The 19744-nt window shown below is 34.5% G+C and overlaps 2 protein-coding genes across 2 annotated transcripts; both read right to left on the reverse strand.

The window, feature by feature from the left end:
• Positions 1-2215: 2215 nt before the first annotated feature.
• LOC115994223 lies at positions 2216-3361 on the reverse strand. Its single transcript, XM_031118286.1, has 2 exons — positions 3151-3361; positions 2216-2437 (listed from the first exon to the last, which is right to left on the reverse strand). The coding sequence occupies exons 1-2, from the start codon at positions 3338-3340 to the stop codon at positions 2316-2318; spliced, it is 312 nt and encodes a 103-aa protein (XP_030974146.1). The 5' UTR covers positions 3341-3361; the 3' UTR covers positions 2216-2315.
• An 8379-nt stretch (positions 3362-11740) lies between these two features.
• On the reverse strand, positions 11741-12866 carry LOC115994225. The gene is made up of 2 exons (XM_031118288.1): positions 12656-12866; positions 11741-11942 (listed from the first exon to the last, which is right to left on the reverse strand). Exons 1-2 carry the CDS (start codon positions 12843-12845, stop codon positions 11821-11823), a joined length of 312 nt encoding a protein of 103 aa, XP_030974148.1. The 5' UTR covers positions 12846-12866; the 3' UTR covers positions 11741-11820.
• Positions 12867-19744: the final 6878 nt, after the last annotated feature.

Below are 19744 nucleotides of genomic sequence, written 5' to 3' on the forward strand. Positions count from 1 at the left end.
CAATAGCTTTTGTATGAAAATGAAGCTTTCTAGTATTAATGAATAAAAGAGAAGTTGTGTTCTCAACTTTTTCTCTTTCCTCCTTTTTTTTTTTTTTTTTTTTTTTTTCACTCAGCTTGTTTTCTCCTTCTACAATTTTTTGAATTTTGTATGTACGTAGATGCCTTCACTATATATGTAATCATTGCAACAAATTATGAAAGCGCTAGATGTGGTCTATACTCTCTATACCTATAGAAATAACAATAAGAAAGATAAATTTCTATAAGACAATATTAATTTCTTATTGAAGGTAATAGAAGAGTACGTGAAATAGAGAAAAAAATATATTTGAAATACTATTTTTGGATTTAACGAAGTCCAGATTTCTTTACATATGTGCTTATGAGAGTTGCATTTCTCTCATAAACCAATTTATCTATCTCCGTCTAATTGTATAAATATATTGATCTCCGTATAATCATGATCATAAGTCCTCACAAAATATAATTTGATCTTACTTTGTAAATATGAAATTTCAAAGATATTAATTTTCAAGGAAATAATTTTCTCAAAAATAATTTGAAACAAAATTAAAACATATTAAAAATAAGAAAGATATCCTTACTCCTCAATGCTAGAAATTACTCTAGAAGAGGTGTTCTATTAGAAAATTTATAATAATAATAAATAAATAAAACTTATATAGTTAATGGAAATCTAATTTTTAGAAGGCATGAAACATGAGTCCAATATGCAGTATGCCAACTCAATCCGAACCCATGTGGATAGGATTAAATTAGTTTCTACACATATGATAGATTAAATTTGGATGAAAAGCTCTTCAACCCAACCCATATACACTCTAAATATTGTATCTAGCGTCACCCAGAGTTCAGGACCTTATCTTAAACTTTGGGTCCATATGAGACGATATTCTTGTTCTTTTTTGACTTCAACCCCATTCTGCGCTAGTCACTTCATTTTACTACCAAGTGGATTTTATTAGGATTTGTTTTTTATATAGTAAATTGTAGAATCAACACTTCATTTTTGTTGCTATCGTTTCGATAGATTTACTTAATGAATTTCATGTAACTAATTAAAATACCACTTAGAATGACCAATTATGTTGTGTTTTACTAACTAGGTGCACGTTTGAATGAAGTTGATTCTCAAATTGAAGAAAAAAAAAAAAAAAAAAAAACGTTTGAGTGCAGTTTCTTGCTAATTACTTATTGTTTATTCGCCAAAATTTAGTTAAAGTATAGTTTTATTTAGAAAAAAGTGAGCTAAGCTACACATAAACGAACGGGGATATATAAGAACTAAAAAACTTGATGGCAAGCAGACCCCTGTCCTCTTTTCTCATGTAATTACCAGTAGTACTATGACATGTAACTTCAAATTAACGATCCCTTGTCAAATGAATTGCTAAAAATGAAAGTTAGATGCTCATTTATACTGAATTGCTTTTACGAGACAATGAATCCAGTATAATAAAATGCCAAAAAAAAAAGAAAAAAGAAGCAATTTAAACAATAATCTGTCACAAAATTTAAATATTAGTTGGCAATATTGCCAATTGCAAATAGGAGAAGGGATATTTTAACCCTACATGCCTCTGTTGAAAATAGAAAAAAAAAAAAAGTGTAACAAATTAAGTTACAAAAATCTAAATCTCTTAATAATTTAGTGGCATTATTTGTTCACTATTCTTCTTTGTGAGAAGAATTAATTAGTGTTCATATTTTTCCTCTTCTATTGTTATAGCAACCGAATTACATTAGAAAAGGGAAAAAAAAAATATGTGCAAAGCTAAGTCATTGAATTAAGTATAAAATCAATTTCTTGGCATGAAAATGTTGTCTTTTGTGAGTGTTCATGAGAGAATAAAAAATTTTTATGTCACTTTTTGTGTTCTATTTTAAATTCTATCAATTACAATATGTCATTTATAGCATTTTTTTTTTTTTTTTCATTTTAAACTTTGATTATATTATAAAAAAAATTAAAGGAATATATATGCCGCAAGTTTCGATTAATAGAGTATAAATTAGTGGCACACACAAAATGTGTGACACAATATTTTTACTCTTTTACAAATGCATTCAAACACTACACTCCTCCATGCATGCACAATTTTTTTTTTTTAAGAAAACAAGTTTTGAGATAGAAGAAGGAAGATGAATCTTGGACTTGTTACAATTGTTATATTATCATTAATTTTTTTGTTACTTGTTATACAGGCGAGGAGATATTACATTCATTTCTCACATTCATTCTCAACTCTCAATAAGTTCCATCACTTGTGCCTTTCCTGAGGTTTCCATATCTTAGTTGTTCTTGGGATCCCATATCTTGTATCCGTTAAGTGTGCCTTTAGCTTCGTCGACGTCGAGATTTTTCAGTCCATCTATTGTGCCTTTCGATATGTCAATCTTGCCACCTAGTTTGGCTGCATAGGAATATATATACACGCTAAGACTAAGAGCTGTGTAGGAAATACTTTAACACTTACAACAAATATATGGACATCTCTAAGTTGTCGCTTATATCTAGAATTGAGTAAAAATCTTGGTCAGTTGCTAATTGGAAAAAGCATCTCATGAGACTGGTTTATGGAGTGTTTCACTCAAAAGTATCTCATGAGACTAGTTTATAGAGTGTTTCGCTCATATTTGATGAACTCTGCACACCTATAGAAATTATGCGTTGCAAAAGGAGCACTTCATAACTCCGTTTTGTAAAATATATTTTCCATCAATTGGGTCACAGAAATGAAAAGGATCAAAGTTTTAAAAATAAAATAACGTAACACTAGTAGTAGTTTAGATAAGGAAAAATGATACAAGTGATATTGAAAAATGTTTTAAGATTATGATTGCAAAATCCAATCCCTCAAAAAAAAAAATTGAAAAATTGAATGAAAACCTTCATGGTTCAGTTCAGCAAACAGATCTTTAAAAAAGTAGTATCACCTTAAGAAAAATTTTAATGTCTTATAAAAAGAAGTTTTAGACTTTTAGTGCTTTACAATTATTGTTTTATATATATCTAAATACTAAATAGAACTAAGTAGTACTTAAAAAAAGAAGAAGATGAAGGAGAATCAAATTAAATATATTAATTAACCAAGTAAAACCATGAAGTGAAAAATCTCATACGTACCAACATTTTCCAAAGCTTCACATCCCTCGTCGCAGTACTTCTCACAGAGTGAATGGCTCTTCTTTTCTGGCAAACAACCTTCGTTGCACGGATTAAAGCAAGCCTTGTAAATATCCCCTGTAGCCTTAGTTGCTGGAACCGCAGCTACAAGGACAAAGCAAATGAACAATGCTACAACTTTGTTTGCCATTTTTATCTCCTCAAATCAAGTACAAATACACTCACTTCTGGTTTTAAGGGAGACATAGATTTACAATATTTATAGGGTTTGGAGTATTTTGATGAACGGTGGACCTTATTGAACGGAGTATTCATGGTTTATATATGACTTTACAAATATAGAGAGATTTTGTTTATAAATACCCTTTTTCTTCTCTCTGATTGTTGTAACTATGAAGCTTGAGAAGTAATTTGTAGTACAAATAAATTTAGTTGTTTATATAACCTCTAACTTTAAAGAATGGTGGTTAGGTAGTTCCTGTGTGACTCTGTGCAATAGATTGTCCAACTAAGCTTGCAATATGGTGCAACATAGTTACAACAGCACTAAGTAAACTGATTATTAATTTGTGACACATTTTAGGGGCTGAAAAGTGAACAAAGCTAATATACAAGTCACAATTACAAGATCTTTACTGCCCAACATAGAGATGAATTACTATTATTGGAAGCACAAACGTGTAACCTAAACAAAGTGTGAAAAAAGCAGCTCAAGGCGGAGCTGGGATTTTAATCCAAGAGGAAAAGATATTATTGAAGAAAATTTTAAAAACAGATTTGATTTTGAAGTTGTTAATTAAAATAAGCATTGAAATAGACAGCAAATTAAACACAAATTTAATTGTCACACATAATTATAAACTCATACTTTTTAGTCCTAGTATCCATATTAACAAAAATAAATAAAAATATGTATTCATCAACAGAATAATTTAAAGGAGTAATTCATATGTGTATATATATATGTGAGGCCAAATAAATTGTGACCCTAGCCCATTTTACCTTAGGGCCCAAGACCCGAGCCGAGGTGGGATATAGCTGAGGACATCCAATAAAAGTCCAAGCAACCTTGAGACATAGCCGAGGATGACTCTGTCCTTGGCATCCCCAAGGCCCTCCTAAAGGAAAGGGTCAGAACGGTATAGGAACAGTTTTGGGAAAAACCTAAAATATCCGCGTTGATAGAGAAAGGACCCCTGGACAGTATGGTGACAAAGGATAAAGGAAAAGCTGACATTACTGCCATTGAATGCTCTGCATCTGACAGGACTATGCTCTTCAACTTTTACAACCACCCCCAACCACTTTGGGTATGGGATGATGGGACAAGTATCAGTCCTGGAAAGTCAAACCTACACGTGGACGTTGGATGAGGGGTACAGACTAATATAAAAGGAGAAGTAAGCAATCCAGAAAAGGGGTTGGGAAAAAAGACCAAAAACCAGAGCCTCCCAGACCGTATCGAGGAGAAAGACTCCTCGAGCGAATATAATTTATTTCCGTATGAACACCACGACCAACCATCGTCTAGTGACCAAGGCCTAGCCTTTCAAACCCACGCTCTACAAATTATATTGTTTGGGTCTTTTAACGTGCGAACTCAACATTATTTTGGGGTCGTTACAAATTGAGTCATTACAATATCTATAAGAAATTTAAATAGATAATTTGATTAAGAGTAAATGGAGTTCATATACAAGATTAAAAGATGAACAATATAGTTGAAAATTTTCAACAGAATTTCTTTATACATGCTTCAATTTCTTTCGTATACAAGAGTTTCTATAAACAAACAAAATATATATAAATATATATATATATATATATATATATAGTTGGAAATTTGAACCCACATTTTCAAACTCACCAACAGGCATTTTAGAAAAATATATTTATACTATTAAAGTATGCCTAATTTGCAAACTTCCAAATATTTTGAGGCCATGTTTATTAAACTTAGATTGGATGATTACTTGGTGTTCACCTAAAAAATAAGTTCCACATAAGCAAGTCTATATGGGTGACATATGACTGTGCAATAGGCACTTTTCCATAGAAAATTAGAAATTAGGGATAAGCAAAAGTTGGGTTTGGGTTCTGGTTCAGGTGGGGTGGGGGTCAACCCGCCATCTAACCCATTCTGTCTTGGGTGAGGAAGCTTCAATATGTTATCAATTGAATAAAACTAGGAATTTAAATGGTCTTCTTTTCACATAAGGATTACTATTTTTATGTCATTTAAATATCTTGCTTTTTTTGGGCGCATAGTATGGTTATGATAAAATAAATAAAAAATAAAAAAAAGTTTAAGATTTTTTAGTGCTTTACAATTATTGATTTATATCTTGGTGTTCACCTAAAAAATAAGTTCCATGTAAGCAAGGCTCTATGGGTGACATATGACTTCATGCAATAGGTAGGCACTTTTCCATAGAAAATTAGAAATTAGGGATAAACAAAATTTGGGTTCGGATGTAGATCTGCATGCAGAGGACGATAACGAATTGGGCAACGTTGTGGTAGTTATGGGAGCAGGGAGACGAGAGGTGGGCAAGGTCAATGGAGTATAAGGGATGGTAGTGAATTTTAGAGGGACACAGAAAGGTTGAGTTTACCAAGTTCAAGAAAGAGGACTCAAAGGCTGACGTAAACAAGTAGGGTTTTAGGTTTCAAAAACCAATTAAGTTGAGTATATATATATTTCATTGAAACCATCTATGATGAACTGGGTTGGGAGAATTTAGTTAAGTTCTCAAATTTATGTTCAACCCTAATAAAAATAGTTACACATTGGCTAATTGATGAAGGCAACATATAGCCTTATTTTACGAGTTGACAAGTGCTAGTGTGCTAGTTGGTTTCCAATTATTTTTGAAATGATGCAGATAAAGAGAGAGTTGAAAAGTTTAAAGATCAAATATGCCTCACTAAGGAATAACTATGGTTTTCAAAGTAGACAGAATGGACCAAATAGGACCAAATAGAACCTATGTAGACAAAATTGACTGAATATGACCAAAGTGGACTGAATAGGACCGAAGTGGATAGAATATGGTCAATGTGGATTGAATGGACGAAATTGGACCAAAGTGAACTCAATAAGACCGAATGGGTCGAATTCGACCGAATAGAACTTTAGTGGACAGAATGGACTAAATATAACCGAATGGACAAAATAGGACCAAATCAGACCGAAATGGACAAAATGGGCCAAATAGAACCAATGCAACTTTTTAATATTTATTATTTTTAGGGCTCATATATCTAATTTCCAATGTCTACTTTAATATTTTTTTTTGTATTTTTTAACTAAAAACTAAAGAGTTTAGTCCAAATATAATAAAATTTCATACTTTTCAACCCAAAAATAAAGAGAAACAAAAAGAATTTTTGAGCTAAAGTTGAAAAGAAAACCTACAAAAGAATCAATTTAAGGCACAATTAGTCTAAACTTGACTGAAGGGGGACTGAAATCAACTAAGTGGACCGAATGGAACAAATTGGACCAAAGTAGACATAATTGAACCGAATGGGACCGAAGTAAACCTAATTGGATCGAATAGAAGTTTAATTTTTAGAGAGAACAAATAATCTTCAAAAAAATTTAGAGAAAAAATTATGCATTATATTACAATACAAAATAATTATTTATTCCCACATATCGCGTGAGTTGCGACTAATATCTTATTAATCTCATGACATTTTAGTTTCCTTAATGAATGCTTCATTTTAAAATTATACCTCTCGACCTATCATTGGCATTATATTGTGTGCTTGCTACAAAAGTTTATAGCTTCAAAACATGTCATACCACAAAAAAAAAAAAGAAAAAAAAAGAAGAAAGGGTAATTGTCCCACATTGCTTAATAGAATATATTGTGTGTAGTATAACTTGCCCCACCCTTCCTTAAAAGTTACCATGATTTTTGAGTGGAGTTGTGGTGTGCCTTTGGGTTAGAACCCCTTTTCCTCTCCCCTGTGTGTGTTTGTTTCTCCAAAAAAAAAATGTCATACCAATTAAGGTCTAAAGCCTACAGAAAGTACAAATAAAGCGCAACAACTCGCTCTGTCTAGGTGATGTGGGACTGAACAAGACTCAGTTTCCCTTCACCTCTATAAGATATCTTTCGGACTCATGAGAGTTCCCAAAATCCACTTCTTTAAGGACCACACATCCCGAGTGGGATTGCACCTACACCTTATACTATTCTGTAAATTAAATCCTTTAATAAATAAAATCCTCAATTTCATATTACAACATATTGAAACTCTATGCCATATACCATCACCCAAGAAGCCTCTAATCTATGAGCTGTGAGCTTTCGTGGCAAAATGGACAACATCATGCTATTTCTCCCTTTCACTACGATGTTTTGAAATCTAAATCCAGTATTTGTCAAGGACTCAAATTTTGTAGTGAGATAAATAACTATATAAATTTCTTTTCATAAATAATAATTAATGCACCAAATATAAATGATTATTGCTTAAATGTATTGTGGGGGCCGGTTAATTAATAAATTATTAAAATCGTGTTAATTGGGCCTGTGGCCCATCCGAGGACGTAAAACTGTCCGAGGAGGCCTATATCAGGTTATAAGGGTAACCAAATGAAAATGAGAGTAGATATCATGTGAGGTGAGTTCAGTATTCGTCCGAAACAAAATCCTTCTCGGCAGTATGAGTCCGAGGACGACCTGAACGCCACATTGTTGCAAGCACACCTCAGAGCTACATTACCACTGAAGGTGGGACATGGGACCAAGGGTAAGAAAGAAAAGGTAAACAAATATCTTTAACAACAGCTACCTCCGCATTAATTGCCTCTCAACCAATTCTCTGGCCACATTAATGTGGAGGTGATGTTTGAACAGTGATGAGGCAGCCTTACAGCTGCTGGTTGGAGGTTCCAGGAGGTGTTGGATGGGACAGGAAGGGATCTCCCAAACCCAACCTACACGTGTGTGGTAAAGATGACACCAAGAGGGCAGTATATAACATGGAAGAATGCATTGAGAAAAGGGATCGAAACCTCTAAACAAAGAAGACTTAGAAGAAAATCTTATGAAATAAAGAACTGAACTTGTTTCAAGGAGAAATTGATTGTTATATTAGTGCTAATCCATCTATAAACGTTAAGTTTAATCGTTTTTCTTTTGGAGTTAACCTAGTTCTTTGACATCTACGCTCTACAAATTTATTGTTTGGACCTTTAACGTTCGAACCCAATACTAATTTAGGATCGTTACAAATTGAGTCCTTACATGTATTTACCCTTAAAAATACATGGCAATGATCTAAAAAACATAGACGTAATTTTTTTTTTTTTTTTTTTAAAGTTAGCATGCAATGTATACGTAATTAGTCCATATTGTACCAACTAAATAAATTGAAGAATAAATCACGTGTCAGGCACTAAAAATTTCAAATAGCCAAATGGAAAACTCTCGACCCAATTATTAATGCCATTGGGATAAACTTTCATTTAAAAAAAAAAAAAAAAATTTGTAGTTTATCCGGCGCCCCCTATGGCATGAAATCATGAAACTGATGAGAATGCATTGATAACCTTATCATTCTATATCTTCCCATTAATGCATCCTAACTTCCTTAAAGTAACTTTAGTATATATACTATATATAGTTCACAGTACTCTCAGACTCTACCTATCCATAAACACTAGTAAAGTTGATAACATTCTCACACCCACTTCCTCATTTTTCTATTTGTGAAGAATGCAGATGACCATGTTCCGCAGCTCCATTTACTTCTTGCTGGTCTTTGTGTTCTCTGGTTCGTTCTATACACATGATAAGCAAACATGCTCAACTTATGTGTGCCATGCATGACCACCTATTAAAGTTAAAGTAGCTTTGGGTTTGTGTAGTAAATCATTGATAGCAGCGACAGTTGACAAGGTCAGTGCAGGAAGAGGCTAGAGAGAGGAAGTATGGAGAAAAATAAGTAAAAATTTAAAAAGAAATTGAGAAAATTAGAGAGTTTGATTTAGGCCGACGAAAAATTGATTAGGTAAAATAGAAAATATGGTATTTTGAATTAAATTTGACTAAAATTTTGTTTAGTCATTTTAGCTATATATCTAAGCCCCTCATCATTGTAAGGAAAGAAAATGCTTGGAAATGAAGGAGGAATACAAGATGTATCAACTAGACTACTAGAGACACACGTATATATTCATAACAAAATCGGTTCGACTTTTTTTTTTCCCTTTTCACATATATCTATCTCAATTTATGTAGAAACCTTGTCCTAATTTGCTTTTGTTATTGTTGTTGTTGTGGCGTTGTGTAGCCATAATTACCATGGTGCCAAAGGTGAATGGTTGTGAAATAGCGGTGATAGTGGTGGTTGTCCGGATATAAAAGCATGCCTTGAAACATGTCGGCCTTGTTACCGGGGTGTTGGAATGGTCAATGTATATTGTCTTCCTGCTGGTGGAGGAATTCCATTTGATCAATGCATTTGCAGAATGTCCTAAACCCATTGCTGCTAGTCCTCTCACTTATATTCATGTATAAAACCAATCCTTTGACTATATATCATATGAAACACATCAATAAAATGGACGAGTAATATTGGGTGCAACTCTCTCTGTTTGTTTGTTTGTTTGTTTTTGCTTTTGTTTTAATAGCTGAATGAATATGTGTCATTATCACTCCAACAAGACATGTTTTGACGCAATTTTTTTGAGATGTGATGTGAGATGAGATGTGCATCCAATCTACCAACTTGACAATATCAACCCAATAGTACTACACTTTGGGTTGGTTTTTCATAAAATTGAGCTAGGTTAATTGGTTTTTTTTTTTTTTTTGGGTAGTCTTGGGTGGGGCTTGATTTGGATTTGATAGTTTTTTAACTCGACCTAATTTGATATAGAAATTTATTTTACTGCCCTTCTTTTAATCTTTTAATTTGATTTATTTTGGTATTTTGATTATTAGTTTTGAGGAATTTGAAATTTTGGAATGTAATTTAGATATATTAAGTGAATTGTAAAAATTTAATTAAAAAAAACTTATATAATTAATGGAAATCTAATTTTTAGAAGGCATGAAACATATGAGTCCAATATGCGGTATGCCAACTCAATCTGATCCCATGTGGATAGGGTTAAGTTAGTTTCTACACATATGATAGATTGGATTTGGATGAAAAACTCTTCAACCCAACCCATATACACTCCTAAATACTGTATCTATATGTCACCCAAGGTTCAAGACCTTATCCTAAACTTTGGGTCCATATGATTGACGATAGTCTTGTTCTTTTTTTACTTCAACCCCATTCTGTGCTAGTCATTTCATTTTACTACCAAGTGGATTTTATTAGGATTTGTTTTTTATATAGTAAATTGTAGAATCAACACTTCATTTTTGTGTAATTGCTACCATTCCGGTAGATTTACTTAATGAATTTCATGTAACTAATTAAAATACCACTTAGAATGACCAGTTATATATGCTGTGGTTTACTAGCTAGGTGCACGTTTGAATGAAGTTGATTGTCAAATTTTTTTTAAAAAAAAAATTAAAAAAGAAACCGAACAAACAAACGTTTGAATGCAGTTTCTTGCTAATTACTTATTGTTTATTCGCTAAAATTTAGTTAAAGTATAGTTTTATTTAGAAAAAAGTGAGCTAAGCTGTACATAAACGAGAACAGGGATATATATAAGAACTAAAAAAGTTGATGGCAAGCAGACTCCTGTCTCCTTGTCAAATGAATTGCTAAAAGTGAAAGTTAGACGCTCATTTATACTGAATTGCTTTTACGAGACAATGAATCCAGCAGTATACTAACATGCCAAAAATAGAAAAAAAATAGAAAAAGACAAAAAGAAGAAGCAATTTAAACAATAATCTGTCACCAAATTATTTATTTAAATATTAGTTGGCAACTGTCATTTGCAAATAATAGAGGGGAGATTTTAACCTTATAAGTCTCTGTTGAAGAAAAAAAAAAAGTGTAACAAATTAAGTTACAAAGCTAGTTCTTAATAACTTAGTGACATTGTCTGTTCACTATTTTTCTTTGTGAGAAGAATTGATTTTCATATTTTTCCTCTTCTATTGTTATAACAACCGAATTATATTAGAAAAGGGAAAAAAAAATATGTGCAAAGCTAAAATCATTGACTTAAGTATAAAATCAATTTCTTGGCATGAAAATGTTGTCTTTTGTGAGTTTTCACGAGAGAATAAAAATTATTTGTCTCACTTTTTATATTTCACTTTATACTCTACCAATTACAATATGTCATGTATATGATTTTTTTTTTTTTTTCATTTTAAACTTTGGTTATGTTATAAAAAAAATTTAAAGGAATATATATGCCGCAAGTTTCGATTTATAGAGTATAAATTAGTGGAACACACAAAATGTGGGAGAAAATATTTTTAATCTTTTACAAATGCATTTCAAACACTACACTCCTCCATGCATGCACAATTTATTTTTTTAAGAAAACAAGTTTTGATATAGAAAAAGGAAGATGAGTCTTGGACTTATATATTACAATTGTTATATTATCATTAATTCTTTTTTTTACTTGTTATACAGGCGAGGAGATATTACATTCATTTCTCACATTCATTCTCAACTCTCAATAAGTTCCATCACTTGTGCCTTTCCTGAGGTTTCCATATCTTAGTTGTTCTTGGGATCCCATATCTTGTATCCGTTAAGTGTGCCTTTAGCTTCGTCGACGTCGAGATTTTTCAGTCCATCTATTGTGCCTTTCGATATGTCAATCTTGCCACCTAGTTTGGCTGCAAAGGAATATATATACACGCTAAGATTAAGAGCTGTGTAGGAAATACTTCAACACTTACAACAAATATATGGACATCTCTAAGTTGTCATTTACATCTAGAATTGAGTAAAAATCTTGGTCAGTTGCTAATTGGAAAAAGCATCTCATGAGACTGGTTTATGGAGTGTTTCACTCAAAAGTATCTCATGAGACTAGTTTATAGAGTGTTTCGCTCATATTTGATGAACTCTGCACACCTATAGAAATTATGCGTTGCAAAAGGAGCACTTCATAACTCCATTTTGTAAAATATATTTTCCATCAATTGGGTCACAGAAATGAAAAGGATCAAAATTTTAAAAATAAAATAACGTAACACTAATAGTAGTTTAGATAAGGAAAAATGATACAGGTGGTATTGAAAAATGTTTTAAGATTATGATTGCAAAATCCAATCCCTCAAAAAAAAAAATTGAAAAATTGAATGAAAACCTTTATGGTTCAGTTCAGCAAACAGATCTTTAAAAAAGTAGTATCACCTTAAGAAAAATTTTAATGTCTTATAAAAAGAAGTTTTAGACTTTTAGTGCTTTACAATTATTGTTTTATATATATCTAAATACTAAATAGAACTAAGTAGTACTTAAAAAAAGAAGAAGATGAAGAAGAATCAAATTAAATATATTAATTAACCAAGTAAAACCATGAAGTGAAAAATCTCATACGTACCAACATTTTCCAAAGCTTCACATCCCTCGTCGCAGTACTTCTCACAGAGTGAATGGCTCTTCTTTTCTGGCAAACAACCTTCGTTGCACGGATTAAAGCAAGCCTTGTAAATATCCCCTGTAGCCTTAGTTGCTGGAACCGCAGCTACAAGGACAAAGCAAATGAACAATGCTACAACTTTGTTTGCCATTTTTATCTCCTCAAATCAAGTACAAATACACTCCCTTCTGGTTTTAAGGGAGACATAGATTTACAATATTTATAGGGTTTGGAGTATTTTGATGAACGGTGGACCTTATTGAACGGAGTATTCATGGTTTATACATGACTTTACAAATATAGAGAGATTTTGTTTATAAATACCCCTTTTCTTCTCTCTGATGGTTGTAACTATGAAGCTTGAGAAGTAATTTGTAGTACAAATAAATTTAGTTGTTTATATAACCTCTAACTTTAAAGAATGGTGGTTGGGTAGTTCCTGTGTGACTCTGTGCAATAGATTGTCCAACTAAGCTTGCAATATGGTGCAACATAGTTACAACAGCACTAAGTAAACTGATTATTAATTAATTTGTGACACATTTTAGGGGCTGAAAAGTGAACAAAGCTAATATACAAGTCAAAATTACAAGATCTTTACTGCCCAACATAGAGATGAATTACTATTATTGGAAGCACAAACGTGTAACCTAAACAAAGTGTGAAAAAAGCAGCTCAAGGCGGAGTTGGGATTTTAATCCAAGAGGAAAAGATATTATTGAAGAAAATTTTAAAAACAGATTTGATTTTGAAGTTGTTAATTAAAATAAGCATTGAAATAGACAACAAATTAAACACAAATTTAATTGTCACACATAATTATAAACTCATACTTTTTAGTCCTAGTATCCATATTAACAAAAATAAATAAAAATATGTATTCATCAACATAATAATTTAAAGGAGTAATTCATATGTATATATATATATATATATATATATATATTGTAAGGACACGATTCTTTTGCGGCCCAATAATGATGTTGGGCTCGCACGTGAAAGATCCCTCACAATATGATTTGTAGAGAGTGGGCTTGAAAAGCTAGCCGTTGGGCACGGGGCGATATTCCAGTCTTGATTTTGGAGGAATTCATATAAAAAGAGGAGTTGGGTTTGAACATTTAAGCCCTATAGTGTCGCATCCCATGGGGTTGGACTCCTCGGACTTGATCCGAGAATCATTAAGGTCCTACTCCGGTTCCCCAACGGTGGGTTTTTTCTCTGATCTGCATGAGTTGTTGAGGTCTTTCTACCCATGTCGTCTCTTTTTGGAGGTAGGATGGGAGCCCCCTTTCCAGATTCACTTATCTTTTCTTTTATACTAGCCTGCGTTCGCTGTCCTTCGTCCACGTGTAAGGTCAACCTTTACAAGACTGATATTTGTCCCATCAATCTAATCCCGGAATTGTTGGGGATGGTTGATAAAGCTGAAGAATAGGCTCTGTTAGGTGCAGAGTCTTATTTGGGAAGGGTAGTAGGGATAACTTTCCCAAGATATCTTAGATCTCCTTACAAACTTGTTCCTATCCCCCTTTTCTCAATGGAGCTTTGGGTCTGCCGAGGACTAAACTGTCCTCGGCTGCACCTCCGGGCCATTTTTTGTTTTTTATATTTTTGAACTAGGGCCATAACCTTTTTCGGCTTGGGCCTTTGGACTCCCTCTGAGCAAGTGGGCCTGGCCCATAAATTATTGGGCCCCACAATAGCCCCTCAAAACCCTGCTGTCCAACATCCTGGTTGGAATGGGGGGTTTTGATAATACCAAGCCTTTGACTGACGCTGGCGACCCTTTACCTGCCTAGGAAGCGTAACGGTCCACGAGATGCTCCTCTTAATTTCTCCACGACACGCCTATGTCGTTTGGTTATCCGAAGCGCTTCTTTAATATCTTCCCTTTACGAGACATCCCAGATGTAACGGTTATTGATGGCGTGGGAGAATGAATACGGGCGCATTCTTGTTTGTAGATTTCCTTGGAGATCTGAACACATTAAGTACTCTCCTCTTCATCCCCTATAGAAAGAGGAGAAACAGGAGTTGCTTCTCCCACAGGCGAATCCCTTTCTTCCCCCCCAAAATTTGAAACACCCAGATTCCTTCCGGCGTTTACTTTTACTCCCCGGTTATACCTTAACCTGAAACACACTCGCCATAGTAATAAGCAATGAAAAAACTATTCCCCTCCCAGAAACGCCATGCCCTAACGAAGCTCGAAATGGCTCGGTCAGGGTAAGGATGGCAGAGACTTAAGATTTGTCCTCCCTTCCTTTCAGCTAAAATCCGAAGCAGGAGCTCATCACGTCAGATTTTCGGCGTGACTGAGTCGAGAATTTCCATCATCGTAACCAACCGCTCTCTTACGAGCATACCTAATATGGCCCCAGTGTATTAGGAGTCAGGAACGAGGCAGGGGCTAAGTGCCTCCGCTTCTTCCTCTCTTCGTTCACTGGTGGTCCCCTCCGCCTCCCTTTCTTAGTCTTCCCAGCACCAGATCCATTCTGGTGCTTTCTCTTCTCCATCTTTTGCTCATTTTTCTTTCTTTTCATCTCTTCTCTCTTCTTCTCCTCCTTCTTTACTCATGTCCTCCATCTTCCTCATTCATCTCCTCCATCTTCTTCTTCCTTCTCCTTCAAATTCTTTTTTCTTCTCCTTCATCTTTTTCTAAAGAAGGTTCTTCTTTCGATATGAGCAATGCCGAGACAGAGATTGGAGAGACTTTGAAGACGAGTTTAAAAGACACCTGACTGTTTACTTATCTGTACTGCGGATGTTAGTGTTGCTTCGGCAGCTCACCTTTTGTATAGGCTCGTTTGAGCCCCTCTTTGTACGTTGTAATAATTTCTCATATTAATAAAAATTGTTGTTATTTTACTTCGCATGTTTTGTCTCTATGTTTTTACAAATTTGCAAACGCTGCTCGGCACAATAATATAGCACTTGAATCGATGACAACTAAGGCTAAAATATTTGCTAATAAAAAGATGTTATCATAACTTTAACAGAATTGCTTGACATAGCAATGCGTACCTGTGAATAACGATACTTGCCCGAAACAATGCCGAGATTAGAACTGGATGCTCCATGCGATGTAGGAAGTAATCATTCGAAAACATAACACCCGCAAAAAATGAACAGCCCCCTTAGGCTACCGAATAGTGGGGTGCCCCACCATCGTCCTAACACTTTTATTGGCCTTAACATTTTACAGTATTTGGGTCGGGGATTTTCCCATCCGAGCAATTGGTTTCCCCATAGGCTTGAGTCCGAGGACCATGCAAGGCCTTGGTTCTGTCCAAAACTTGTAATTTTTCTTTTTTGTACTTGGTTTCCCCATAGGCTTGAGTCCGAGGACCATGCAAGGCCTTGGTTCTGTACAAAACTTGTAATGTTTCTTTTTTGTACTTGGTTTCCCCATAGGCTTGAGTCCGAGGACCATGCAAGGCCTTGGTTCTGTCCAAAACTTGTAAGATTTCTTTTATGTACTTGGTTTCCCCATAGGCTTGAGTCCGAGGACCATGCAAGGCCTTGGTTCTGTCCAAACTTGTAAGATTTCTTTTATGTACTTGGTTTCCCCATAGGCTTGAGTCCGAGGACCATGCAAGGCCTTGGTTCTGTCCAAAACTTGTAAGATTTCTTTTATGTACTTGGTTTCCCCATAGGCTTGAGTCCGAGGACCATGCAAGACCTTAGTTCTGTCCAAAACTTCTGAGATTTCTTTTATTCGGTTTATTTTTCGACCATAAGCCCCTATACCAGGGCGGGGAAAGTTGGCTTGAGGCCGGAAGCCCCTAGAGATGCCCGCGCCCTTGGCACTGCAAGGCGTAGCCCCTAGCAGAAGTTTATGCCGGAGCAACAACTGTATGTCGCCGGAGACGGAGGAAGCCCCAGGAATCTCTGCTTGCTAGAGAGCTGACTCCACCGCCACCTGCGCCAACGCGCAAGCTTCCCCACAAACGGCGCCAATTGTAAGGACACGATTCTTTTGCGGCCCAATAATGATGTTGGGCTCGCACGTGAAAGATCCCTCACAATATGATTTGTAGAGAGTGGGCTTAAAAAGCTAGCCGTTGGGCACGGGGCGATATTCCAGTCTTGATTTTGGAGGAATTCATATAAAAAGAGGAGTTGGGTTTGAACATTTAAGCCCTATAGTGTCACATCCCATGGGGTTGGACTCCTCGGACTTGATCCGAGGATCATTAAGGTCCTACTCCGGTTCCCCAACGGTGGGTTTTTTCTCTGATCTGCATGAGTTGTTGAGGTCTTTCTACCCATGTCGTCTCTTTTTGGAGGTAGGATGGGAGCCCCCTTTCCAGATTCACTTATCTTTTCTTTTATACTAGCCTGCGTTCGCTGTCCTTCATCCACGTGTAGGGTCAACCTTTACAAGACTGATATTTGTCCCATCAATCTAATCCCAGAATTGTTGGGGATGGTTGATAAAGCTGAAGAATAGGCTCTGTTAGGTGCAGAGTCTTATTTGGGAAGGGTAGTAGGGATAACTTTCCCAAGATATCTTAGATCTCCTTACAAACTTGTTCCTATCCCCCTTTTCTCAATGGAGCTTTGGGTCTGCCGAGGACTAAACTGTCCTCGGTTGCACCTCCGGGCCATTTTTTGTTTTTTATATTTTTGAACTAGGGCCATAACCTTTTTCGGCTTGGGCCTTTGGACTCCCTCTGAGCAAGTGGGTCTGGCCCATAAATTATTGGGCCCCACATATATATATATATAAGAAATTTAAATAGATAATTTGATTAAGAGTAAATGGAGTTCATATACAAGATTAAAAGATGAACAATATAGTTGAAAATTTTCAACAGAATTTCTTTATACATGCTTCAATTTCTTTCGTATACAAGAGTTTCTATAAACAAACAAAAAAAATAAACATTTATTTAGTTGGAAATTTGAACCCACATTTTCAAACTCACCAACAGGCATTTTAGAAAAATGTATTTATACTATTAAAGTATGCCTAATTTGCAAACTTCCAAATATTTTGAGACCATGTTTATTAAACTTAGATTGGATGATTACTTGGTGTTCACCTAAAAAATAAGTTCCACATAAGCAAGTCTATATGGGTGACATATGATTGTGCAATAGGCACTTTTCCATAGAAAATTCGAAATTAGGGATAAGCAAAAGTTGGGTTCAGATGTAGATCTGCATGCATAGGACGATTACGAATTGGGCAACGTTGTGGTAGTTATGGGAGCAAGGAGATGAGAGGTGGGCAAGGTCAATGGAGTATAAGGGATGGTAGTGAATTTTAGAGGGACACAAAAAGGTTGAGTTTACCAAGTTCAAGAAAGAGGACTCAAAGGTTGACATAAACAAGTAGGGTTTTAGGTTTCAAAAACCAATTATGTTGAATATATATTTTAGTGAAACCATCTATGATGAACTGGGATGGGAGAATTTAGTTAAGTTCTCAAATTTATGTTCAAACCTAATAAAAATAGTTACACATTGGCTAATTGATGAAGGCAACATATAGCCTTATTTTACGAGTTGGCAAGTGGCTAGTGTGCTAGTTGGTTTCCAATTATTTTTGAAATGATGCAGATAAAGAGAAAGAGTTGAAAAGTTTAAAGATCAAATATGCCTCGCTTTAAAGGAATAACTATGGTTTTCAAAGTAGACAGAATGGACCGAATAGGACCAAATAGAACCCAAGTAGACAGAATTGACCGAATAGGACCAAAGTGGACCGAATAGGACTGAAGTAGACAGAATATGGCCAATGTGGATTGAATGGACTAAATTGGACCAAAGTGACTCAATAAGACCGAATGGGTCGAATTAGACCGAATAGAACTTTAGTGGACAGAATGGACTAAATATAACCGAATAAACAAAATAGGACCAAATCGAACTGAAATTGACAATATGGGCCAAATAGAACCAATGCAACTTTTGAATATTTATTATTTTTAGGGCTCACATATCTAATTTCCAATGTCTACTTTAATTTTTTTTTTTTTTTTTATTTTTAAACTCAAAACTAAAGATTTTAGCCCAAATATAATAAAATTTCATACTTTTCAACCCAAAAATAAAGAGAAACAAAAAGAATTTTTGAGCTAAAGTTGAAAAGAAAACCTACAAAAGAATCAATTTAAGGCACAATTAGTCTAAAATTGACTGAAGGGGGACTGAAATTAATCGAGTGGACCGAATGGAACAAATTGGACCGAAGTAGACTTAATTGAACCGAATGGGACCGAAGTAAACCTAATTGGATCGAATAGAAGTTTAATTTTTAGGAAGAAAGATAATCTTCAAAATATTTTAGAGAAAAAATTATACATTATATTACAATACAAAATAATTATTTATTCCCACCCATCACGTGGGTTGCGACTAATATCTTATTAATCTCATGACATTTTAGTTTCCTTAATGAATGCTTCATTTTAAAGTTACACCTCTCGACCTATCATTGGCATTATGTTGTGTGCTTGCTACAAAAGTTTATAGCTTCAAAACATGCCATACCAATTAAGGTCTAAAGCCTGCAGAAGTACAAATAAAGTGCAACAACTCGCTCTATCTAGGTGATGTGAGACTGAACAAGACTCAGGTTCCCTTCACCTCTATAAGATATCTTTCGGACTCTTAAGAGTTCCCACAATCCACTTCTTTGAGGACCACACATCCCCAAGTGGGATTACACCTACACCTTATACTATTCTGTAAACTAAATCCTTTAATAAATAAAATCCTCAATTTCATATTACAACATATTGAAACTACCATCACCCAATAAGCCTCTAATCTATGAGCTGTGAGCTTTCGTGGCAAAATGGACAACATCATGCTATTTCTCCCTTTCACTACGATGTTTTGAAATCTAAATCCAGTATTTGTCAAGGACTCAAGTTTTGTAGTGAGATAAATAACTATATAAATTTCTTTTCATAAATAATAATTAATGCACCAAATATAAATGATTATTGCTTAAATGTATTTACCCTTGTAATTTATTAATACATGGCAATGATGTAACAAACGTAGACGTAATTTTTTTTTTTTTTTTTTTTT

Source organism: Quercus lobata, chromosome 6, assembly GCF_001633185.2.
Source record: "Quercus lobata isolate SW786 chromosome 6, ValleyOak3.0 Primary Assembly, whole genome shotgun sequence".
Classification (NCBI taxonomy): Eukaryota; Viridiplantae; Streptophyta; class Magnoliopsida; order Fagales; family Fagaceae; genus Quercus; species Quercus lobata.